Source organism: Podarcis muralis, chromosome 14, assembly GCF_964188315.1.
Source record: "Podarcis muralis chromosome 14, rPodMur119.hap1.1, whole genome shotgun sequence".
NCBI classification, from domain to species: Eukaryota; Metazoa; Chordata; class Lepidosauria; order Squamata; family Lacertidae; genus Podarcis; species Podarcis muralis.
The window spans coordinates 47597620-47624079 of NC_135668.1; the positions used below are offsets into that span (position 1 = coordinate 47597620).

At 47.6% G+C, this 26460-nt stretch overlaps 1 protein-coding gene across 2 annotated transcripts in view; it reads left to right on the forward strand.

Moving 5' to 3' along the window:
* The window catches only part of GRIN2A (glutamate ionotropic receptor NMDA type subunit 2A), a 228047-nt gene extending 213260 nt beyond the window's left edge, over positions 1 to 14787 (forward strand). Inside the window, exons 13-15 of one of the 2 annotated variants that reach the window (XM_077918644.1) lie at positions 3249 to 3487; positions 10353 to 11799; positions 13440 to 14787. In XM_077918644.1, the coding sequence (XP_077774770.1) occupies positions 3249 to 3487; positions 10353 to 11799; positions 13440 to 13510 (1757 nt within the window). In that variant the 3' untranslated portion in view covers positions 13511 to 14787. Of the gene's footprint in view, positions 1 to 3248; positions 3488 to 10352; positions 12717 to 13439 lie in introns of those variants that run through there. The other variant, XM_028706352.2, reaches the window with a different exon arrangement.
* The last annotated feature ends 11673 nt before the right edge of the window (positions 14788 to 26460 follow it).

Consider the following 26460-nt stretch of genomic DNA (forward strand, 5'->3'; position numbering starts at 1 on the left):
ACGAGTAAACAACAACAAGGCTGTGTGATCCTGTCCCTTTACTGGAAACAGGGCTGCACAGCGGATGCAGGATTAAACCCTGTCCTCCAGCCCATCAGCTGCCATCACCAGTGACACCAGTTAAATGGTGGGTGGGCATGATTTGGGGGAAATGGCTTAGTGGGCCAAGTTGGACCCCTTGACCGGCTACGATTGACCCATGATTGACTCGGCCATCTTTCCAGAATTTTTTAAATATTATGGTGGCAGAGGAAAAAATTTGAAGCACAAAATAAACATTTTTTTAAAGTCGCAAAGGCCAGAAGGCACCTTGAAAGTGGGTAGGTGGGTGGTGGGAGAATCCTTAATGATTTTGCTAATTTCTTTTTAAGAAAGCTGCAAGACATTTCTCTCTCCCTCCACCCCCACTTTGCTTTCATTCAGGATGTCTCCTCTTCTTAACTTTAGTCCTCACCGCCTTAGATGGGAAGCCCTCCGGCATTCACAGAAGCTGAAAGCATTTAGGTGGGAGTGATGTGCAATGCATCAGTCTGGTGCGATTTGCAGTGACTTATTCAACAATTTCTTTTCAAGTTCTCCTGGATCGTGATTTTCTCTCTCCACAAGCCTCCCCCCAACAACCCCACAAGCCATGAGAGATTTACTCTTTGTCCTGCCTTGAATAGCCACTTTCCCTTCTCTAATTACATCAGCTTTGTAACAAAAGGAGACGTCTTCTTATCTCAGCAGTTCTTAACAGCTATACAGAAACAGCAACAAAAAGCCATCAGGGTTTTTTTGGGGGTGGGTGGGGGGAGATGGGGGGAACCGAGAATACTGTACTGGCTTCGGTATATGCACAATGTTGCTTTATTGCATAATTATTCCTCGCTCTTATTAGCATTGCAAACTGGCTGAAAGAAGTTCCATTCTGCCCCGCTCCACACCACTACAAATCAATAGGGACAGGCAGATACCAGTGAAGGGAGTTATGTTCACAGTTGTCTCTCAGAAGTGCTGGGCAGGAATCACCAATATTGTGCAGAAATACTACAGATATTTCTGTTCCAGTTTCTCATTTTCCCCAATCTGAAGTGTGTGATTTGGTGGGGTTTTTTTTAATCAAATCAAATCAGATCTTTATTATTAATGATCAAAGACCATCATTCGGAAACTGCGATTAGAAGCACATAGGATACATTTACAGATGTGAAGAAGAATAAGAATAAAGATAATAATTTTGAAAGGAATAAAGTAAATAAAAGTAGCATAAAATAAGTAGAATGGGCACCAACATTTATGAAAACTAGAGTCATAGCGCAAACGTCAAAGAAGGAAGTTACAGAATGTCCGAAGTAAGTTCTTGGTGGGTTTATTTTATTTTATTTCTCATGGACATTCCCCTTCTAGCATCATATTGCTTTTAGGAACAGGACATAACATGTTACACTGTCCCTTTCCCAAGTCCAAGAAGGCAGGAGTTTGGAGCTACAGTCATAACTCAGGTTGAGAATGCTGTGGGTTGCATATTTTCAGGTTATGGACATGCCGAACCCGGAAGTACCAGAATGGGTTACTCCGGGTTTCGGCACTTGCACATGTGCAGAAGCACTAAATTACGCTGTGCACATGCGCAGAAGAGCCAAATTGCATCATGCGTGTGCACAGATGCGGCACTGCAGGTTGCAAACGCTGTAGGTTGCGAATTTGCCTCCCGCATGGAGCACGTTCATAACCCGAGGTTCCACTGTATTAGGCAGCTGTGGCTTCAGCAGCTCAGACTGGGAGCTTGTAGTATAAACACAAACAACTGGAAAACACTGGCTTGCGAGCGCTCCAGTTGGAGAAGAGCTTTTACCAAAGGTGTCATGGGCTTTGAAGATGCTCAAACTCAGGACGCAAGGGAGAAATGCACTAAGAGGAAGGCACACTTGGCAAACCCTCACCATGATCAACTCCTGCCCGGAAACCTATGTCCCCACTGTAGAAGGATGTGTGGATCCAGAATCGGCTTCCATAGTCACTTACGGACTTACTTTTAAAACCGTGTTTATGGAAGACAATCTTACTCGGCTACGAGTGATCGCCAAAGAAAAAGAAGATACTAGCTGGAAGCTCCATCTTTTCCTGGATCCCTGAAACTCTGGCGAGATGCTTCCAAGGCTTCCCCATTCTCCTGAGTAGCCTCATGTGCAGTTTATGGGCATGTTTAATATTATTTATTTACAAAAAAAAGAGGCACCTCAAAGAGACTTAGCAAGATAAAACACAATCAATAGAAGTGGTTTAAAAACAGAATAAAACATATGAAACGATGAAGACTGAAATGCTCACCCAATAATATATCAAAAACGAGTCCTTCTCAACGCCGCTAGAAATAACTTAAGAGGAATGGACAATGTTTGCAGCATATCTGGAAAAATAATTGTGAACAAGTGAAAACGATAGCAGGATTAGTGTAAATTCAACAATATAATTTTATGTTGTGGTAATATGCAAATGGGGGGGAAGGAGAATGTTTGAAGAGAATATGCAGCAATAATGGAAAACTGAAAAGAACAATGGAAAGGGAGGAAGGGAAGTTGACAATTGATTTATTCTGGGGAATGTATAAATGTGGAAAATGCGTAACTGAAAATTTTAAATTTTAAATAAAAAAAAATTAAAAAAGAGAAGTAACTTAATTAGTCAATGCCTGACAATGAAAAGATCTTAGTCTGGTGCCTACAGACTGTCGATGATGGTGACAGGCACATCTCTGTGGGGAGAACATTCCACGGATCGGGGGCCACCACTGATAAGACCTGTTCTTATGTAGCCATCCTCCACATCTCCCTCAGATGGGGCACAAGGAGAAAGGTCTCTGATGGAAGTCACAGGCTAGTCTGTACATGGTGAGGCAGTCCTTGAGGCGGCCCTGACACTCCTGTGTGTCTTGTTGTCTACTCTGCCCCTGTGGCCTTGATGGAGATTGTGGGGAGGGAAACTGAGAACCAGCCAGGAACCCAGGCAGTTGGCATGAGAACCTCAATTCCTGGGACGGGGATATCCATCTCCAACGCCTCTTCAGAGGCACTGGCATTGTGGAGAACTGCCAGTGGTGACCTTGCTCCTTCTCTGAGACCTCTGATTCCAGGTCTGGGCAGGGCTGAGCCCTGACGCCCATGCAGCATAGAAACATCTCACTGGTTTTCACCCCTGAGATCTTCTTGGATTTCCATACCCTAACCGTTAGGACCTCCTTATTATTTTGTTCTCCTGTTTTCCAGGTGAAATGGAGGAACTGGAAACTCTGTGGCTGACAGGCATTTGCCACAACGAGAAGAACGAGGTCATGAGCAGCCAGCTGGACATTGACAACATGGCAGGTGTCTTCTACATGCTTGCTGCTGCCATGGCCCTCAGCCTCATCACGTTCATCTGGGAGCACCTGTTTTATTGGAAGCTGAGGTTCTGCTTCACTGGAGTTTGCTCTGACAGGCCAGGACTGCTTTATTCCATCAGCAGGGTAAGCTTCTCTGTGTGTTTCAATTAGTATTATGCTCACCCGTAAGGCCTCCACATCAGAGACCAGGAAGAGCATTAGAAAGGGAGGAATGTCTTCCATGGCTCATGGAAGGAGAACAGGGAGGTGATCTAGTGGGTCTTTCTGGCAAAGGTGTTCCAAAGAGTTGGTGTTGTCAAAGAAGGAATCCTTCCTCTGTCATAGTTCATAGAATTGTAGAGTTGGAAGGGACATGAGGGTCATCTAATACAACTTCCCGCCATGCAGGACTCTTTTTGCCCAGTTTGGGGCTCAAACCCACAACCCTGGGGTTAAGAGTATCATGCCCTACCAACTGAGCCATCAAGAAGGTGTCGTCTGAATTATTCTCAGCATACCCTTGATGGCTGTGTTCTATCGCAACCATCAGTGACAGTGTGCTTTGGAATGGTAGCTGCTAGGAATCACAGATGGGGAGAAGGTTGCTGTGCAATGCTCCCCATAAGCACCTGTGAGAACACAGTCCAGGTCTAGATGAGCCACTGGTCCGATCCAGCAAGCTCTTCTCTGTTTCTTATGTCCAGTGAAAGAAGGGCAATGGAGCTAGAGCTCTCAGGTATTCAGCCGATGTGGAAGTGTACATGAGAAGAGATTGTTCCGCTTTCCAAGGGACGGAGCTGAAACTCAGTGGTAGAACTTCTCCCTGGCTTGCAGAAGATCCCACGTTCCATCCTCAGCATCTTCAGGCAGGACTGGGAGAGGCTCTTGTCTGAAACCCTACTCTGACAGCCAGTGTAGGCAATACTGACGTACATGGACCAACAATCAGACTTCGTATAAGGCAACTTCCTGTTTTTGTGGAAGGAGCAGGGGTGTTGGAAGGGGGGTGGTTGCCCCGGGTGCCACCATGGAGGGGGGTGACAAATGATCAAGGAACAATTACTGCCCTACTAGGGCAGTTCATAAAAAACATTTTTAAAAAATGCCTGCTCCAAAGGTCTTATCTTACTACTACAGTGGTGCCTCGCAAGACGAAATTAATTCGTTCCGCAAGTCTCTTCGTCTTGCGGTTTTTTCGTCTTGCGATGCACGGTTTCCCATAGGAATGCATTGAAAATCAATTAATGCGTTCCTAGGGAAACCGCCTTCAGACCAGGTCCGGGGACAGTCTGTCCCCGGACCTCTTCTGAAGGCTGGGGGGGGGACAAGGGCTTTTCTTCCCACCCCCAGCATTTTAAAAAACCCTGGGACAGCGGAGGACTTCTCCGCTGTCCGCGGCAATCTTAAAATGCTGGCGGGCGGCATTTTAAAATCGCCCCGACAGCGGAGGACTTCTCCGCTGTCCGGGGCGATTTAAAAGCCCCTGGGAAGGCAGGCAGGGGGGACAAAGACTTTCGCCCCCTGCCCGCCTTCAGAAGGTGTTCCCGCCCCCCGCCCCGCTTTGGAACAGCGTTCCGAAGCGGGGCGGCTGGGGCAGGTCTTCCCGCCCCCCCTCCCCGCTTCGGAACAGCGTTCCGAAGTGGGGCGGCTGGGGCAGGTCTTCCCGCCCCCCCCTCCCCGCTTCGGAACAGCGTTCCGAAGTGGGGCGGCTGGGGCAGGTGTCCCCGCCCCCCCTCCCCGCTTCGGAACAGCGTTCCGAAGTGGGGCGGCTGGGGCAGGTGATCCCGCCCCCCCTCCCCGCTTCGGAACAGCGTTCCGAAGTGGGGCGGCTGGGGCAGGTGATCCCGCCCCCCCTCCCCGCTTCGGAACAGCGTTCCGAAGTGGGGCGGCTGGGGCAGGTCTTCCCGCCCCCCCTCCCCGCTTCGGAAGAGCGTTCCGAAGTGGGGCGGCTGGGGCAGGTGTCCCCGCCCCCCCTCCCCGCTTCGGAACAGCGTTCCGAAGTGGGGCGGCTGGGGCAGGTGATCCCGCCCCCCCTCCCCGCTTCGGAACAGCGTTCCGAAGTGGGGCGGCTGGGGCAGGTCTTCCCGCCCCCCCTCCCCGCTTCGGAAGAGCGTTCCGAAGTGGGGCGGCTGGGGCAGGTGATCCCGCCCCCCCCTCCCCGCTTCGGAACAGCGTTCCGAAGTGGGGCGGCTGGGGCAGGTGATCCCGCCCCCCCCTCCCCGCTTCGGAACAGTGTTCCGAAGTGGGGCGGCTGGGGCAGGTCTTCCCGCCCCCCCTCCCCGCTTCGGAACAGCGTTCCGAAGTGGGGCGGCTGGGGCAGGTGTCCCCGCCCCCCCTCCCCGCTTCGGAACAGCGTTCCGAAGTGGGGCGGCTGGGGCAGGTGATCCCGCCCCCCCTCCCCGCTTCGGAACAGCGTTCCGAAGTGGGGTGGCTGGGGCAGGTCTTCCCGCCCCCCCTCCCCGCTTCGGAACAGCGTTCCGAAGTGGGGCGGCTGGGGCAGGTGATCCCGCCCCCCCTCCCCGCTTCGGAACAGCGTTCCGAAGTGGGGTGGCTGGGGCAGGTCTTCCCGCCCCCCCTCCCCGCTTCGGAACAGCGTTCCGAAGTGGGGCGGCTGGGGCAGGTGATCCCGCCCCCCCCTTCGGAACAGCGTTTTAAAATGCTGGGGGTCGGGAGCGAAGCGCTGCCGACCCCAGCATTTTAAAATCTCCCCGTGTCCCGGGAAGGTTTTAAAATGCTGGGGGTCGGGAGCGAAGCGTTCGCTGCCGACCCCAGCATTTTAAAATCTCCAAGGGACAGCGCTTCGCTCCTGACCCCCAGCATTTTAAAACCTTCCCGGGACACGGGGAGATTTTAAAATGCTGGGGGTCGGCAGCGCTTCCCTCCCGACCCCCAGCATTTTAAAATCTCCTCGGGACAGAGACTTCTCTGCTGTCCTTTGGAGATTTTAAAATGCTGGGGTCGGCAGCGAACGCTTCGCTCCCGACCCCCAGCATTTTAAAACCTCCCCTGGACACGGGGAGATTTTAAAATGCTGGGGGTCGGCAGCGCTTCCCTCCCGACCCCCAGCATATTAAAATCTCCTCGGGACAGAGACTTCTCTGCTGTCCCTTGGAGATTTTAAAATGCTGGGGGTCGGCAGCGAACGCTTCGCTCCCGCCCGCCAGCATTTTAAGATCGCCCGGGGCAGGCGGGGGGAAGGCAGGCGGGGGGGAGCAAAGACTTTTGCCCCCCGCCGGCCTTCAGAAGAGGTCCTCTTCTGAAGGCCGGCTGTGGGCGAAAGTCTTTGCTCCCGACCGCCAGCATTTCCCTATGGGCTTTCGTCTTGCGATGCAAGCCCATAGGGAAATTCGTCTTGCGAAGAGCCTCCAAAACAGAAAACCCTTTCGTCTTGCGGGTTTTCCGTCTTGCGAGGCATTCGTCTTGCGGGGTACCACTGTATAGGGGTTATATAGCTATATATGAAATGTCATGCATATCAGTTAATATCTTGACCCTCCTCCACGAAAATAGCTGTTACTTGGCCGTTTCCCTATGTCGTGAAGGCTGAAATTTCAATTCAGTGGAGCAGGGTCAAGATATGCATGAAATTTCAGATATAGCTATATAATCCCTAGTTTAGTAAAAGAAGACCTTTGGGGCAGGCATTTTTTAAAAAGGTTTTTTAAATGAACCGCCCTACTGCCTGACCCTCCGCTGGGCTTCCCGGGTCCTGGAAAGTCGGTCTATGTGAATAAAATGAGACTAGGCTGAGTAGATTAGGCCTTACCTTGCCTTCACCTGTTGCAGGCAAAAAATAAAAAAATAAAAAAATCAATCAATGTTTTTGGGGGGGGGGGTGACAAGAAATTTTCCACACTGGGTACCACCTGACCTTCCTATGCCTCTGGGAAGGAGCAAAGCCTGAACAATTTCAGGATGGAAAGGGAACTAAAAACACATTCGGGGGAAAAGATACATCAGCATACAGAAGACGTAATGCAAAAGTTTCGCACATAAATCACGCAGGGTTGTGTGACGTGTCTCCCGCCCCCTTTACTTTCATAACTCAAAACATTAAATCTGCCCAAGCTTATATTTTGCAGCATTAAATGGCAAAGGACAACATCTCAGGCACAATGTCCCCCATGAATTGCTCTCCTTGAATAAGTGCAATTAGCCTTCTGCATGAAGTAATTTGTCTACAAGAGATGAAGCCTTTAAAAAAAAAATAGTAATAGTAATAATAATGCAACTAGTAGCAAAAGTGAAATTTTAATTACCAAATAAGTTGTTTGTTTAAACAAACAGCTGTAAACATGCTTAGCCTTAATCTCTGGCAACTTACAGTTGTGTGTGTGTGTGTTTTAATTAGTTAATTGACTCTGATTCTGTGTTTGCCAAAAATGTTCAGAAAATAGTTGGATGGAACCACTGAGCTCATATCTAATTCTGTGCGTGAGAGAGAGAGAGAGAGAGCAATTGAGAGCGAGGGAGGATGGAACTGCACTAGGGTTTTCTCGAAAAGATTGTATCCTGGCTCAAACGCACAAATCTCCCCGCACACTTTCTGGCTTGCAGGACCTGTTAGTATGCAGCCTACACTGGCATACCTAAATTGCTTTGCTGTCCATAAAAATGGTTTGCTGGATCCATCCAGTCCAGCAATCTGTTTATAGCTTCAGCCAGATGTTCACAAGCTGGTGGACAGGAAGGTTGATTGGCTTCTCCTCTGCATCTCCTCTGCTCAGAATCCTTTGGAACATGAACACTCCATTTGGCTGTTCTGGCTAACAGCTGCTGACATGTCCATCTTCCATTAATTCCCCCCAGTTTGGGGCAAGGAAGCAGCCGAGGTGGTTGCCCTCCAGATGTTGTTGGATTCCATTTCCCATTAGATCAGAGGTAGCCAACGTGGCTGGCCTTCAGATATCATTGGAGTCTAGTTCCCAATGTGTCAGAGATAGCCAACATGGCTGCCATCCAGCTCTTGCCGCGCTCCGTCTCCCATTACTTCAGGTTTGTGTAGTGCAGATGTGGGGAAACCCTTTTCATCCCCCTGGTCCAAATTCCTTTTCTGGACAAGGTACTACATGCCAATGCTGGCAGGGCCAGAGGCAAAAGTGGGCCAAGCAGTGAATGGGCACATTTTTTTCAGACAGTTGCCTGGTTTCTGCACATTGACTCTCCCACCCATCCAGACATGCAAGAGAGGATAATGATATCAGAGTTCAAGGACACAGGCCATCCAGGCAAAAATACTCAAGGGGGATTAGAACAGGAACAGTGGGGTGTGTGGTTTGGGTAGAGTCCTGAGGGCTACATAGAGAGGTTTGCAGAGCCACATCCACCCCTCAGGTCTGAGGTTCCCTACCTCTGGCTTATTGTTTCAGGAAGTGAAAATAGGCAAGCTCGCATGGAAATGTGGTCTGAATTGAATCTCAGTCCCTTAGCTGATGCCTGTTTAAAAGGCCCAGGTGGATGGGATTCTTGCACTAACCTGTTCCGGATATGGTATTATAATTATTGCCAGCTGTAAGAACAATCTTCTCCTTTGGTTTCCAGCTAGGTACTAAGGTTGAAGGGGACTCGGGTGGCGCTGTGGGTTAAACCACGGAGCCTAGGGCTTGCCGATCAGAAGGTTGGCGGTTCGAATCCCCGTGACGGGGTGAGCTCCCGTTGCCCGGTGCCTGCTCCTGCCAACCTAGCAGTTCAAAAGCACATCAAATGCAAGTAGATAGGTAAATAGGTACCACTCTGGCGGGAAGGTAAACGGCGTTTCCGTGCATTGCTCTGGTTCGCCAGAAGCGGTTTAGTCATGTTGGCCACATGACCTGGAAGCTCTACGCCGGCTCCCTTGGCCAATAAAGCGAGATGAGCGCCACAACCCCAGAGTTGGTCACGACTGGACCTAATGGTCAGAGGTCTCTTTACCTTTACTAAGGTTGAAATACTGGGGGCAGATCATTGTTGCCATTGCAGCAGGTTTCAGGAGGTTGAGTGCAGGCCAAGCAGAGGGCTTCCTGCAGTTACCTGGTTGGCCTCTGTGGGGAACAGGATGCTGGACTAGGTAGGTCATTGGTTCTGATCCAGCAAAGCTCCTCTTCTAATCCATTTTGGAAGAAGAGAGAGACCGGGAGCGAGAGAGTGTGTGAGAGTGTGCCAAGTTGCACCCACAGAGCAGGATGGGGCACGCGATTGCTCTCTGAGGTCTCCAAACCATGGTTTGTGATGCAAACAGCATCTTTGCTGATGCAGGAGAACTGCTACTGAATCCCACAGGGCTGTTGCTTCAATCCCCGTGGTATCCAACAGTTTGCTGCTGTTTTTCATGAAGGTGCAGGCTGTCCAGGCTATGCAACTGAAATGCTAAGGGTATCAATACTTACCTGTGTAGAATGTCTGTACCTACGCATCAAGGAACACAGGATCCTGTCTTAGACTGAGCCAAGCCAGTGGTTCACCTAGCTCACTATTGTTTATATTGACTGGCAATAGCTCCCTCCAGTGTTTCAGGTAGGGAGTCTCTCCCAGCCCTAGCAGGAAACACCAGGATTTGAACTGGGAACCTTTTGCATGTAAAGCAGATGCTCTGTTATTAAGCTATGGCCCTTCCCCTCAAAGAAAGGGTGGGGAACCTTTTCAAGCCCAAGGGTCTCAGTGGGTGGGGCAGCCTTCCAGGGGATTCATCGTGGGGTTAGAAGCAAAAGTGGTCAGAATAACAGGTTTGATTCTGGATTTTTGCGTAGCAGGCTACATTCCAGCCACACAAAAACCAGTGGTGTCTCTATGCATGGAGAAGGAGAATACACTTGCACATATCCCCATCTCAGTCATCTATCCAGGCAAGCTAGGACACGTTCTAGCCAGTAAAAAATACTCAAGGAGGACTTTGCATGAGGATAGTTCTGAGGGAGGGACATAGAGCCCGGGGGGGGGGGATATTTGACCTACAGGCTGGAGGCTCCCTACCCCCTGATTTGAAGGGTTGACGATTTGAAACTTTATCCATTTTGTGTTGCTTCTCATTTAGGGTATTTACAGCTGCATCCATGGGGTCCACATAGAAGAAAAGAAGAAGTCTCCCGACTTCACCCTGACAAGTTCTCAAACGAATATGTTGAAACTCCTGCGGTCGGCGAAGAACATGACCAACATCAACCCCTCCCGGATGAACTCCCCCAAAAGAACAGCCGATTTTATCCACAGGGGGTCCTTGATAATGGACATGATGATGGACAAGGGGAATTTGATCTTCTCCGACAACAACAGGCCCTTTCCCCCGAAGGAGAACATTTTCAGCGACAACATAGGCGACCTACAGACATTCATGGGCAACCGCCACAAGGACAGCCTCAACAACTACGTTTTCCAAGGGCAGCACCCGCTCACGCTGAACGAATCCAATCCCAACACGGTGGAAGTCGCCGTTGCGGCAGAAGCCAAAGGGACCTCGCGCCCGAGACAGCTGTGGAGGAAATCGGTCGAATCGTTGCGCCAAGAATCTCTGCGGCAGGGCTCTCTCCAGCGAGAAAACGATTCTGACGAGAACCATCAGCATTCGTTGAAAGGCCCAAGGTACCTCCCCGAAGAGATCATCCGCTCAGACGTTTCAGATACCTCGAGCCGGGCCACCTGCCACGTGGAGTCTGAAAACAACAACAAGCACCACAAGTCAAAGGACAATGTTAAAAAACGGCCTGTGGCGAAACACCCGAAGGACTGTAGCGAAGTCGAGCTGACATATCTGAAAAACAAGTCTCTGCCTCGGGATAAAATTTACATTATAGATGCAGATAAAGAGCGCGGCTTTCACTTGGACACACCCCAGTATATCGAGAACATTATCCTTCCGGAGACAATGGAGTTCTCCGACGTTTATCAGGACCACAACGACAACTACCGGAATTCGGAGCAGAGTAACAGGACTCCTTTGCCGAACGAGGAAAGTCTTCCAAGCAACGACCAGTACAAGCTGTACCCGAAGCACTACAGCACGAAAGATAAGAATGCCACCTTCGGCGAAGCCAACGACCGCTACAGGCAGAACGCTACCCACTGCAGGAGCTGCCTTTCCAGCCTGCCCAGCTACGCTGGACACCATTTGAGCCGCTCGCCCTACAAGTGCGATGCCTGCGTGCGGATGGGGAACCTGTACGACATCGACGAAGACCAGATGTTGCAGGACACTGGCAACTCGGCCCAGCGGGAGGAAGAGGTGTACCGGCACGACTGGGTCCAGAACAACAAAACCCAGCCCCCCAAGAAAAGCAGGCTGAGGATCAGCCGGCAACACTCTTTCGACAACCTCCTGGACAACAAGCCCAGGGAAGTGGACGTCGGGAGGCCGGCCCGGAGCATCAGCCTGAAAGACAAAGAGAAGTTTCTGGAAGGCAGCCCTTATGCAAACCTGTTTAACGCCCCCCAAAGCAAACTCTTGAGCAGCAAGGCTCCGCTTTTCACACGCACCTTGGACGACGGTAAGAGGATCAAGTCCCTGTATTCCGACCGTTCCGCGGAGAACCCTTTTCTGCACTCTTATTACGACGACCAGCACTTGGTTCTGGGGCGGAGCCCCGCGGGCCTTTATAAACACTCCTTGCCCACAAAAGCGAGAAATGATAGTTACTCAAGGTCGTCGATAAAATCGACCGCCTCGTACTGTTCCAGAGACGGCCGGGTCCACAACGACATGTACATTTCGGAGCATGGGATGCCTTATGTTGCAAATAAGAATAGCGTGTACTCAGCTCCAAGAGTTTTAAATTCCTGCAGCAATAGACGCGTGTATAAGAAGATGCCTAGCATTGAATCAGATGTTTAGCTTTTTTTCCATTCACATTTTTATCTAGCGGGAAAAACATAGTTGCCAGCATCCGAGAGCCAAACGGGGTCTCCTTAGCAGTCCTCCGGGAACTGAGGGTCTGCAATGCCTTCCATTGATTGATCTCGCCTGTTGAACCAAAAAGAAAAAAGGAAAGGGAAGAGGGAGTAGGAAGAACGATAGAAAAAAAACCCCATCCCTCCAAGGGCATATCTATACTACAAACATATATTGTTTTATTTGACTGCAGTGTCTTTCCCCAGAGCATCCTGGGAAAACGCAGTTTGGTGATAGTGCCTCAGATCCCATGGTTACACCCACACCAGACATTTAAAGCACTATTTTACCACTTTGAACAGCCATGGCTCCCCCAAAAGAATCCTGGGAACTGTAGTCTGTTAAGGGTGCTGGGAGTTGTTACAAAACCCCCTCTACCCCCCTGGCAGAGCTACGATTGTTCCCTGGGAAGAGAGATCGACTGTTAAACCACTCTGGCGATTGTAGCGCTCTGAAGGGACGAGGGGCCTCCAAGCAACTCACGGCGCCAATAACAAACTACAGTTCCCAGAATCCTTAAGGGGTGACACTGTGACTGTTCAAATGGTATTGTACCTACATAGTGGGCATGTGGCCCATATTAGCAACCCACAGCTCTGTTTGGAAGGCTGCCATCCCCTAGGAAGAGGGAGAAACCATCAACCCACTTTCTGCCTTGCAGTGTAAATACACCCTTAGGGATCAGTTCAAGCCCGGGCAGAAACGGGCACCATTTCTGGTCTGTCCATTTTGGAATCCTGCTGGGATATGTTGGCAACTATGTTATTTTTTTATATTAGGATGGTTCTTTTTCCCCTTGTCCATCAGACTTGAGTCCTTCTCGCACTTTCCACCTGGCGTATTTATGTCCTCCCAGACGTTTATTTTTTAGTAGAGAATAAGCAATATGGTATGCATGTACTTTGACACAGAACAAAGAACAAAAAATTGTTAAGAATGCATTTGTACACTGACAAAGGTAAGACTTGTCAAAGAGATTAGAGTTAGTCTTTTTTTTTAAAGAAACAGACAAAATGAAAAACTATATATATATATAGCTATATCTATACGATTTAGTTTCATCTTTGTTTTTAAACACAGTCAAACAAAAGCAAAAAATAATTATATATCTATCTATATCTATATATCTATATATATCTATATATCTATCTATATATACATATATATAAATATATATATATACATCCTCAGGGCCCATGAATGGAAACAATATTGTGTTCATCTTTGTCTGTCTTACAGAGACCAAGGCTGCAATCCACAGAGGACTTCTCCTCCGCCAAGCCCCATTGAAAGGAATGGAAGTTTCATAATTGCTAATAGAGGTCCCACACGTTCAGATAGCAGCTCCAAGCTGGGCGATGTGGTGCAACCAGGAAGGGGTGGGAACCTCTCCCAGGAAAGGCAGGGAGCTTCTTTCCCCGTCTCCCCATCTAAGACTGAACAGACAGACCACGCTAGTCCCTGCCGAGGCCAGGCTGGGCTGTGGTGGGCGTGACCTTACCCGGGACGAAGTCTGGGGAGAGCTGGGAGGCTGGGCGAGGAACAGAAAGACAAGACCGCACAGTCTCCTGGCATTTCTATGGCTTAACCAAACCTGGAGACTTCTTAACTTCCAACCTCCGAGCTATCCAAGGGGTTGACCTTAGGGTGACTCTGATTCTCTGCCAGTCCGAAGAGGGGCACTGAGGTCTATGCTCGCAAGAGTTCCAGCTACTCCACCTGCCTGGGGAACCAAGCAGCCTCACATGCTGAGCTGTCTTGTCTCCTGATCTTTCCCAAGGTAGAGTCGCTTGGCTGCTCCCTACACTGAACAAGCACAAAAGTCCAAGTCCAATGTCCTTGGACAACTCCCATTCTTTTTAATGGTCCTTGGGGGTCAGTTTCACATAGAATCTTAGAACTGCTGAGTTCAAAGGGAGCCTAGGATGTTATGGCCCCCATTCTCAACACAGGGTTGCCTCCTTCTCTTACAGGCCCTGCACCCAGGCGTTTAGCAGGTGCTCCATGCTTTTCCTGGTGTGGAGATGTGTGCTAGGGAAAGGTTCAACTGTGACATTTCTCTGTGCCAGGGCTGAGCCTAGAGCAGGGTTTCCCCAAACTTGGGTCTTTAGCTGTTTTTTTGGACTACAGTTCCCATAATTCCAGACCACCGGTCCTTCTAGCTAGGGATGATGGGAGTTGTAGTCCAAAAACAGCTGGAGACCCGAGTGGGGAAACCCTGGCCTAGACAGTAGGGCTGGTAAGCCTGTTTTGAGGATGTTTCAAAACTGTTCCATGGCAACACGTGGAGATATGGGCAAAAGGTGTCCCCACCTGAGGTTGGTGAGCCTCAGCACACAATTAACTTGCTACCAGGAGACAACCACCACATGGAGAGACTTTAAATGGCCTCTTTCTGGTCACAGTAATGTGCCTGGTGGCCCCAGACACAGGAGGAGAAGTTCCTGGGAGATTGTGCCCATCTAGTTAACAACCCACACAATTCTGCTCCAGCGTAAATTCCATGAAAATATTGATATTGCTGCATAAGGAAAGCAGACCTCAAAGGATAGCACTTTACTGTTGACATTTGTAAAACAAACAAACACTTTAGTCTTGAAGGCATCTCGTTGCTTATGGGACAGCTTAGGGTGGATTCAGACATTATGAATGCAGTGCAGGCAGTTTGTGGGAAACATACACACAATCATATTCTTGAGTTGGGCACCATCTTATATCCATCAGATGATATCCAACTGCCATGCTCAAAGTTGACCTATTGAAATCTGAGTTGGGTATTATTTTATATCCATTGGGGGGTATCCAGCTAAGTCATACTTGAAGTAGAGCTACTTGAATCCATTGATTTAAATAGGTCTGTTCTTAAGTATGACTAATGAATATCACCCATCATGTTTGTAAGAAACAACCATGAAGATCAGATGAAAAATTAGGGGTGCTCTTCCTATCTTGGGAACATGCTACATAGGCATCAAGTTGTGTGTTGAAGTTTCAGCTGGAGCTTGGGGCCCTCAGTCACCACAAGGCTGCATCTGGATCTGTGTGTTTTCCAAGAACAGCCTTGCATTGTCTAAATCCACCGTAAGGTCCAGGGAGGAGATTCTGGAGAGACCAATTTGGGGAGTGAAGCCAAATATATATATATATAATAATGCGGGGAAGGGGAAGGAAGAAAAAACATAGGCCCAACTCATTGCACTTGTAAGACGATGGTTTCTGTTGGTGTCCAAATGCTTTCATTCTCTTTCATAGACACTCGTTTTGTAATGAAATTAGTTTGTAGAAAACTCCACAGTCCAACTTCTCAGCTGGAAGATCTCCGCAGCTGGAAACATAGATATTTCTAAGTCTTGGTGTATGGAGCTTACATCTGTAAAGCTGTAGACCTCATAATCTAACTTGAAACCTAAATGTGTACACAAGTATGTGTCTCTTCCTTGTTGGTGATGATAACTCAGGGCTGTATAGTATCTCTCTTCGCCTTGTTCCTTCACATTGTTCAAAAAGAAAAAAGAAAAAGAAAAAAAAGAGAACCCAACAACACTGGCACCAATATAACCGTTGCTCATTTGTTTACAACCCAGTAGTTGTCCCATTCTGATTAACCGTATGTTAATGTTAACTGCAGTTGTTAATGTACGACACCAACAGCCATATATGTCGAATGGACTCAACCTGGAATGCAGTACCAAATTGTCTGACTGTAGTCTGGAAGTGTAGCATTTCTCAGTAGTGACTTGCTTTCCTTCTAGAACTCCCGTGTATGTATGTTTGTATGTATGTTGGAACATTGTTATTTTTTTACTTCTTTAATCCGATCCATCTTAAATACTCAATATATGCACATGACATGTGTAAATTAGGTAGCTACAGAACACGCTAGGGAGATAACGACCTCCCAGTGCTCATGTCAAATAAGACTGGAGTAGGGAGGATGAAAACATTTTCCTGAAATAGGGACACACTCCAGGTTTGGTTTCTGAGTTACTTCACACACACACACACACACACACACACACACACACACACACACACAAACATATATATAGATATATATACACACACAATGCCATGATGAAAAAATGTGCACTATGTGGATACATGTCACTTTAAGGGGAAAAAAACAAACCAAGGAGAGAAGGGAAACACAGACCTGAATTAATATGCTTTAGCATCTGTTTAACGGTCCTGCCGCAACATGGGGTGGAGACGGATGGTGGTTAAAATTAAATGGCCCTGCTGAGTGTCAAATGTAATACTTAGACCAGCTTTGCCCAATGTGGCAACCTCCACTTGTTTGCGATCACGAGTCCCATCAACTGATGGGAGTTGGTCCAAACCATCTAGGGGGCACCAGGTGGAGAAAGCTTGATGTAGGCAATGCTGCTCTCCAACCTGGGAAGAAAAGAAGGTTGGACTCTCTTGATTATGGAATGTGCTGGGAAGCACTTTGTAAGTTCTTTCATTAGAACAGGGCTGAGATACCTGTGTTCCTGGACTAAAGCTCCCATCAGCCATAGCCAGCTGTCAAGGATGAAGGAAGTTGTAGCCTAGCAAGTGCTGGAGAGCCTCGGCTTCCCCATTGCTGCTTTAAAATGTTTCAGTTTAAAAGTGTAGAAAATGAGGACAAGTATGGCCCAGTCCCATCTATGCTTACTGGGACGTAAGCATGACTTGGTTCTGTAGGTTTCTTCCCAAGTAAGCATGTATAAAATGTTGCTTCAGAAGAATACCTATTATTCTAGGGCAGTGGGGTTCTCAAATCCTCCCCACCACGGACCACTTGGAAATTGCAGAGGGTTGCAATGATTTTTCTGCTTGTTGTAGCAATTGCAGTGGGCTGTGCTCAGCGCTGCGTGATTGTTAACTATATATATTTTTATTCCTTTTATTTCTCATGGTGTTGGATTGTGTTGCAGTCTGCATTCCACAGACGGCAGCTTGCAATGCAATTAAAATATGAAATAAAAGAAGCAATAAAACAGCAACAGGAATATTTAATGGAGGCATGCCATGGACCACTGGTGGTCTATGGACCTTAGTTTGAGAACTTCTTTCCTCAGGAAACCTGCTTATCAAGGAGAAAATTGGACACTTTTCTCCCACTCCGAATGCCACCTGGCAATTCCCATATTTCCAAGGCAGCGACTGTCAAGGCATTTATTCTGAAATCACCCCAACCCCACAATATGCACATGCCACCTACAATTGCTTTCTCCACCTGATGCTCTCCAGATACTTGAGACTACAATTCCCATCAGCCCCAGCCAGCATGGCTGATGGTCAGTGACGATGCAATTGAGTAGCATCTGGGAAAGCTGGTCTGCAATTCAATTAAACTGTGATACCTGGCCGTGTGCTTAGGGGTAAGCAGGTGGGGCACTGCAAGTCAAAGCACATTTGAACACTGGAAGCATTTCAAACGCAGGTTATGATGTCTCTTGAGAGCAGAGGAGACCTGTTGCTTGAAAACATCACCCCTCCATTGAGATCCTTGCTTCTTGTACTGAAGCTGATTTCACATTTTAAATAGGAGTCGGTTTCGGCCAAAAGCATAGGAGGTGGTGGTTCATTTGCTCTTTCTGAAACATGGGTTGGAACCCTCAGGTGCTGGTAGTCAGAGTTGCATCCATCACTGTTCAGAATGGTCTCTTCTTTGGGAGGAGAGAAAAGTGGACCAACCATTGCTGGTCACTGCCCCACATCTACCCACCGCCCTCAACTGTTGAGGTTTCCCTCTTGAAATAAGCCGTTTCTCATTTGTTTCCACCATTGGCTGGTCTTGCTTGCCTAGGCAAAAGCAGCAGGTAATAGACATGCAGGCGTCTTCTCCAAAGTGGGTTGGCCAACTAGAGTTGACCAACTCTAATGGAAACTTGGCCTTCTGTAGGTTGTAGCAAACTACACCCATGGCTTCATAAGAAAACCAGGCCTCCAGAAGGCAACTCTGTGCTGCTATTTATTTAACATTTATTATATATATATATATGCGGCTGATATAAGGAAATTGCACTATGCGAAACTGTAGATTTTGATATGGAACCTTACTGCAGTTTTAAATACGAGTGTTTACAGCTTTTTTAAAATATATATATACATAGAAAAATGGGTATCCAGATGAGCTTTTAAAAGTGTGATTCTTAGTCTGCATTTTGCACTGGAAATGCCAGCCTGATTTTTAAATAGCAGTCTGGCCCATGTGGATGTTTGGTGCTCTAGAACAAAAACCATTCAATGTGGACAGCCAAACCTAATGTGGGGATGGGGGAGATATCAAATATGGTGCAGGAGTTTTGGGTTGTGCTTATGACTGTTGGCCGCGATTCCTAAAATCTCCCATATGGATGAACAGGTAGTCCTTCCATAAGGGTTGTGCTTAGATGCTGTGGGTGGTGAGGATCTGGTGGAGGTGAGTGGATCACCTCAAACTGGAAGTCTAGCTTCACAAGTTACTTTCCTACTCTTCCCAGTGCTTCTTGTTGGTGAGATGCCATTGTCTTGAAAAGAACATGCACATCCCAGAAACCAGTTCTTCTCTAATGTACAAAACCTGAATAGGTGTGTTCACACATTACACCATACACAGGTGTTTGCATGAAAAAGTGCTCACTTGTGGATTTGGGATGCACAACTGTTGTGTATGCTTGCTGAACATTACATGTGAATAATGGCCTGAGTGTATAGCTGCATTCTTTGAATACAAAGGTACAAGGTTCCAATGTAATGTGTGAACACCCCTAATGTGGTTTTTCACCCCCTCGGATGGTGACCAGTCAAGAGACGATTCCCAAACCAATGATGATGTTGGGTGTCATGTTTTGTCAGGTTGTTGTACCAGTTTGTGCCTGTTTTGATCCCAGAAGCTCACATGCTCTAGCAATTCGATGCAGAACTTATATGCCTGTAAGCCAAAGAATTCATTCAGTAGTTAGATCCAGATAAATCAACCATGCTTTACTCTTGACTGTTCCATGGGCAAAGCAAAATTGCTAATAGTGCCCACCTTTTATACTATCCAACGGGCACAAAGCCCACTAATTTGATCTCCTGCAGAAACCCCAACAAAAATGGGAGGCAGAATTGCACCTCCAGCTCAGCTAATGTGGTTGTGGCCAGTATAAGCATTGGCTATAGCTTGATGATAGTTGGGATGCGAGAGATTTGACTGTAATTTCATCCGAAAGAGGAAAGGAGGGAGATCAGGGCAGGGCATAGAGCTGAAAGCATGCAAGTATGCCTAGATCAAGTCTCTAGAACCTTCAGGACGCTCTGCAATGACATTGCTGCCAATATTTCTTTGGACACAATCTACCATGGGTTTCTTTGGCATTAACGCCACTGAAGTGAGCAGCATTTACGGGTGGATTTCTCCCAGAGAATCAGGATCCCCCTAAAGATTACTGGGGTAGGCAGGAACCTTTTAGGCAAAAATGCATGCCAAATCACACACAGGAGGAGAGCTGTGCACTAAAAATGCAGATGAGTTATTTTAAAATGGGGTGAACTGAATTTAAGATAGGAAAGAAAGAGAAACTGAAGTTGACTGTTTTGTCCAGATCTAGTGCAGACACCTGTAGATTGCACTGTAAATATGGACACAAAAAATGGAAAAAGGGGAGGGCCCCTCCCCAGATAAGATTAACACAAATCCATTTGCATACAAGGTCTTCCAATATAAATGCATTGCTTCTCAGACATGCGCAAATGCGTTAAAAGCTTGATTTTATTTCAATAAAAAAAAGATCAAAATACAAGTCATCATGACTGTACACAGAAGCTGGTGCTTGCCAAATTGCAAGTGCAAGTTGCACAGTGCAATGAGGAAATTAAACACAAAGAGCTGCCACTCAGCTCCCCCATTTTGTACTTTCTTGCGAGTTATACATTCAGACGCCAACGTATCATACCATACGTGATTACAATTTATACTCTTAATGCACAGAGCATTGACATCAGGTCATCTCCTTGTGGCTCTAAACGGGTCTTCCAGGATGTGTTCTGCTGAATTTACACATTTATTAATATGATGGCTTCCTTCAACATGCATAATAGGACCCACTGGGGTTGCCGTGGTTTAAGCTTTCTTACAATACCTACTAAACTGAGGGCTTATCTCAGTTAGCTTCCCCCCACTCTTTCCATTTTAAAGCTCCATGCCCAAACACTCTTTCCCTGCAAAGACTTATCCAAGTGCGCTTTCCCTATGAAGACATGCTCTTTAGCGCTCAATTGGAGCAAACAGCAATTTGGGTTTCCCACCCAGTGCTGTTTGCTCCGATTGAACTTTAAAGAGCAGGTTTTCGTGGGGAAAACTCCAGAGCAAATAAAGGGTGCTCACTCATGGAGCTTGAAAGCATGGACCATGCCTGGAAAGTGCAGATGAGAATTAAGTGTGGCTATGTCCCAACTGTGATGTATACATACAGTGTTGGATGCATTGTATTTTCAAGAGTGATTGCATTTTTGTTTTGTTTTGGAGATAAGACAACAGGACATTAATAGCTGTCAGCTTTGTGTATGGATATGGGGCTTTTGTGGGGGGAGGTTATACAGCGGCAGCTTCTGTAAATCTTTTTCTCCCCATGAGCGTTCCTGCATGAGATCCAACTTTTCAAGCACCTGTTTGCCTCATTCACATCACAATTCCTCCCACCCCATGGAGCTGTAACTTTTAAAATAGAGCTTAGCCTTCACTGTCCTTCTTTCATGGTGCAGATCTGAAGGTGGATTAATCACCATACCCAAAGCTTTTCCAGACTTTCATTGGCAGGGCAGAAGTGAGGTCAGAGAAGTGCTTTTGTGCTCCTGTGGTTTTTCTCTGCACCCCTCATTTTTCCTCCTGTGGGAAAGATTTAGGCCAACTCCTCGGCTGCCCTATACCCCGGGGTGTTGAGAAGGTTGTGGATCTCTCAGATCTGTGCTTTTTCCTGATTCTCCCCTGAACATCCTGAACATCTCCCCTGAACATCAAATCACCTCAGATTTGGTCTCCTTGGCCCCAACATCTTATGGCCACAGTAGCAAGGAGAAGGGCTCTGACATGGTTTATCCTATGCCCCTTTAGATTCCCTCCCTGTGGTGATAGGATTGCAGCCATGGGTGTCAACTCCCCCCCCCCATATATATATTAAAAATCTTAATGTATGAAGAGGCCCTTAATGGATCTCTGTTGAGCAGAGCAAGTTGATATGGAGGTTCTGAACGCAGCTGTCCATTTGTGATGGGGGTTCACCAATGGAAGTCAAAACCTAGCACTGACTTTGTCAAGTAACTGAACCTGTATTGTGTGAACGCACCATCAGAAATGGAGCACTGGGATGTTCATCGAGAACACTCGAGGTTTTGAATCATTGAAAAACCAAGCTCAACAATTTTAAGACATGCACATACACACTCAAGAGTCACCAAATACACAAGTTACGTCCGTACACACTCTTAGAGACTTCTTTAAAACTGGTAGTTGGATATGATGTCCTGATAACACAGTGGGATGCAAGTAATTTGTGATCCAGGAATCTTTTTTCCCCATTTGTTTGTTTGTTTCTCTGTTGACCTGTTCTGTCTAAACAGTCGTTTACCCCTCCAGCATATTTAAATCCAAATGCATGACTTAAGTGCTAATACTGTATAAATAATATTTTTCAGACATATCTACAAAAAAACAAAACAAAAACCCACAAATGTTTGCTTCAAACTTTTGATGATAGAAAAGGGGGGTGGGGAGAGTATATAATGAACATGGTTGTCTTCAAGGTGTATTGTATTTTTCATTTTTGTTAAATATGTAGGAGGGGGAAAAGAAAGAAAGAGAGAGAGAGAAAGAGAGAGAGAGAGATGGAAGATAGGAAGAGAGCGGGGAAGACGTGAATGTTTGCGTATATTGAAATGTATATACCTGTGAGAGAAAACACATGTGCCAAGTATAACAAGATGTACAAAATGTAAATAAATGAAAATTTCATTTTTCTAATAAAGATAATTTCTGCCAATTGATATGAAAATGGGAAAAAAGAAAACCTCCGTCATTTTGCTTCCCTCTGTTCATTAGTATAGTGATTTTCAAAATGTGTTCTTTGGGTGCAACCAGATGTGGGGAATATTGCCTTAATTTTTTCTATTATAATGCTGGTGCCTCTGCCTCATATCCTAATGTTCCTTTCACGCCGCAGTAGCTTGTATCATGGAACTGTGGCTTTTTGACTGATATGCCACCATATTGTGCTAAATTTCATTCGTACTGGTGGGTGTGATGTGACACAACAACCAGTGTCAATGGACAACATCGCTATGCCCTCAACATTTCCGCACGTGTGTGCTTCTGTCTCCCCACACCCATGAAAACAGCAATTAAAGAACCAGTACAGACCCCCAGATTTTGTCACTTTGCTCCCACATTTTCTGGGCTAATGAGATTGCAAAGTGGGGTTGTTGTTTTTTTATTAAGCAATTAGCATTTCTAGTGCTGAATTTCCACTAGATTCCACTAGACTCCCAAGAAGTGGCTTTTAGATTGTGTGAAAGCTCAAATATAACACAGAAAATAACAGAAAATGTCAGGAAGCAGAATAAACCAGTGGTTCCCAGTTAGGGGTCCGCAGAATGCACCCAGGGGGTCTGCGGCCCCATGCCTTGCCTCCCCCCCAACTCTTTTTTTATTTTGGTCATTTTTGCATGGTAATACAGTCATACCTTGGTTCTTGAATGCCTTGTGACTCCAACATTTTGGCTACCGAACGCCGCAAACCTGGAAGTGAGTGTTCTGGTTTGCAAATGTTTTGGGGAAGCCGACCATCCAACATGGTTTCCGTGGCTTCCAATTGAGTGCAGGAAGCTCCTGCAGTCAATTAGAAGCTGTGCCTTGGATTTTGGAAGTCGAACGGACTTCCAGAACAGATTCCATTCGAGAACCAAGGTACAACTGTACCATGAATTTTATGGTCTGTTTTAGCTCTGTGATTTTTCAAGGTATTGGCCAAAATCGGTTTTGAAATCACACCACAATAACAATTTTGACCCGGCAATATGCAGCAATATATTGCTTCTCGCATGAGAGAGAGAGCAGGGCAGCCAATTTCAAGGGACCACCGAAATTGTATGATGATCTTGGCCGACAACACCGTTGGTCTGCATTGCCTTTTCTCATGCTGAGGGAAAACAGGGCAGCCGTTAGTGAGGCGCTTCCTTCCCCTCACGGTGACAGAGAACAAGGCAACTGATCACCCTCACTTCAAGGCACTATGGCACTAAGGTAAAAGGGAAGGCACCCCCGGATGGTTAAGTCCAGTCAAAGGCGACTGTGGGGTTGCTGTGCTCATCTTGCTTTCAGACCAAGGGAGCCGGTGTTTGTCTACAGACAGCTTTCTGGGTCATGTGGCCAGCATGACTAAACCGCTTCTGGTGCAAAAGCACACCATGATGGAAACCAGAGTGCATGGAAATGCCGTTTATCTTCCTGCCACAGCAGTACCTATTTATCTACTTGCATCGGCATGCTTTCGAACTGCTAGGTTGGCAGGAGCTGGGACAGAGCAACAGGAGCTCACTCTGTTGCAGGGATTCAAACCGCCGATGTTCCGATTGGCAAGCCCAAGAGGCTCAGTGGTTTAGACCAGTGTTTCCCAACCTTTTTTGGGCAAAGGCACACTTGTTTGATGAAAAAAATCTTGAGGCACACCACCATTACAGCCCCGTGACGTCAGCGCGCAGCGTCACGCCGGGAGGGAAGGGCGCCGGGGCGCTGCTGCTGCTGCTGCCGCCGCCGCTCCCGGCAGGCATGGGCCCAGCTGAGGTGGCGGCGGCTGTTGTGGTGGTGGCGGCGATAGCGGGCAGAGGAGGGGGCGGCGGCGGGGCCGAGGTGGCCGGCGGCGGCGGGGGAGGCGGCGGCGGGTGGAGCAGGAGGGCGGCCGAGGCCGGTGAGGGAGTAGGGTTGCCCGGGGCTTGAGGAGCCGTCGCCGGGAGTTGGTGCTGCTGTTGTTGCTGCTGCTGCCCAGACATGCCGGCCTCCTCCTCGTCCGCTGTCTCGCGCTCCTCCCTTTTGCGCGCGCTGCCCCGCCGCCGCCCCATTGGCCGGGTCCTGTCAGCTGATCCTGTGTTATTTCCTGTGTGTGTGTGTGTGAGGGGAGAATGGAGAGAGAAACCTCAGCACCACCACCGCGGAGCCGCCCCCAGCTCGACGCGGATCCTCGCCGCCGCTGCCCCGCCTCTCGCCACCCGACTCGCCCGCCTCCCTCCCACGGCACACCAGGCAACGTCTCGCGGCACACTAGTGTGCCGCGGAACACCAGTTGGGAAACACTGGTTTAGACCACAGCGCCACCTGCGTCCCTTCCCCTACCTACCCCTGGCACTGAGGCAGAGCAGCTTTTCTCAGCCAGCAGGAAAGCAGCAGCAGTCATGGTGGACTGCATCTTTGCTTGCTGCCACCACTGATGATGCCTTGAGGCACATCCCCTCGCACTCAAACCATGTGATGGAGATGACTCTGTTTCCTCTCCTCCCCACCCCCCCGATCTCCATGGCTTCTCCTTCCCTCACCCCCACGCCTGATCTCTAATTTCAGACATTGGGATATATCGGAATATCACAGTGTTTAGCTGCTGATATATCATAATGTTGAAAGCCAGATATCGCTCAGCCCTAGTCTGTTTTTTAGTATACCTAAAACCCTTTGCTTATTCAGGGTTGCGCTACGTTTTGTTCCAAAAAATGCTTTGCAGAGGTAGCTACCACAGAGTTATAATAGTAGGGGGTCCGCAGCTTGGATTTTGAAAAACAGGGGGGTCCTCTGTAATTTGCTAATTGGGAACCACTGGAACAAACTGTTGTGTGAATGCAGACATTGACACAATCATGGTGCATTAGTGGCGGATTTGTGCTGGACTGTCTACACATCATTCTGGTTTATTACTTGCCATGCCCCAAATTTCATCACTTTGCTCCCACAATTTTCTGGGTTAAGGGGGCTGCAATTCCACACACCCTCCCCAAAAATCAAATAACACAGAAACCAGAGCTAAACATGCACTATATTCCATTCATTTTCTGGAAGCGGCTTTTACGTTGTGTGAAAGCTCAAATATAATGTGGAAATTAGAAGTTAGGGAAACATCAGGAAAAGGGAATTAACTGCCACATGAGTGCAGCCTTCGTTAGATCAGAAATGGGGAATTGACCATTCTGTGTTGCCTTGTCTCAGGCATTTTGTGGAGAGCTCAGAACACCCACTATGGCACGTAGTACTCTCAGGAGTTCCTCATCCGAGGAGTACCATTTCTGAGCAGCAATATATGGGGTGAGGCAGTTCCTTGGGGAGAACTGAACCGGAGACCTTCTGCATGCAAAGCAGATGTTCTCCCACTGGGATATAGCCTGTTCTTTCTGTACTCCCAGGGGTGGGGTACTGGGTGGGCTAGGGAAAGCTATGTGCACTCACTTCCTTTCATGCTATGCCCAGACTAGAGAGAAGCATTGTGCAATCTTGGCCAGGCATTTTGAAAGATGTAAAACCCTAACTGTGGATACAAGACACCAAATCTCCAGAATCCTTTTTGTGCGGCCCTCATTGTAGCAGACATAAGAGGGAATGATCTGTGGAGAGAGAGAACTTTCATTTTTCTGAGGCCTTCCTTTCCTTCCTCCTCCGGATATTCTCCACGAATCCTTAATGAAAGGTTCTCTGCCAAGTGTATTGGAAGAGGGAAGAAATATCTAAATCTCAAGGTGGCTTGTAAAAAATGTAATAGTTATAATTTGGAGGATGAAACGATAAAATGAATGGTTACTTGATCAGGAACTGGCAGCATATCCATCCAGCCACTGAATAGTTTTGATAGTTGAAGTTTAGATTGCCAGACCTCCAAGTCTGACTTGAAGTCTCCAGGTCTGCTTGGCCCCCTCCAGGTGGCCGGTGGAGGGCTTGAATTGCCAGGCGATTGAATTAATTTTTTTAATGAAAAAGAATTAAGAAGATTGAGCATGCAGCTTGCAAACTTCAGCCTGACAGACACTCTGGGGGCATCTGCTTTCTTCAGCTCCCCTTTCCCAATTAACCTCCATCTCCAGGGCCCATCTGATGACATCACCAGGGCCTGCTCCTGGGTTTCAGGTTTGGCCCCTGAAATCTCAGGGTCCAGTATGCTCCTCATCTGGCAAACCTAATAAAACTCAAATTTTAAAATCTGAGGTCTTTGTAAGGGAAATGTGTTGTTGTTTTAAAGTTACTTGCCATGCAATCTTCTACACATTCATGCTGCTTTTGATT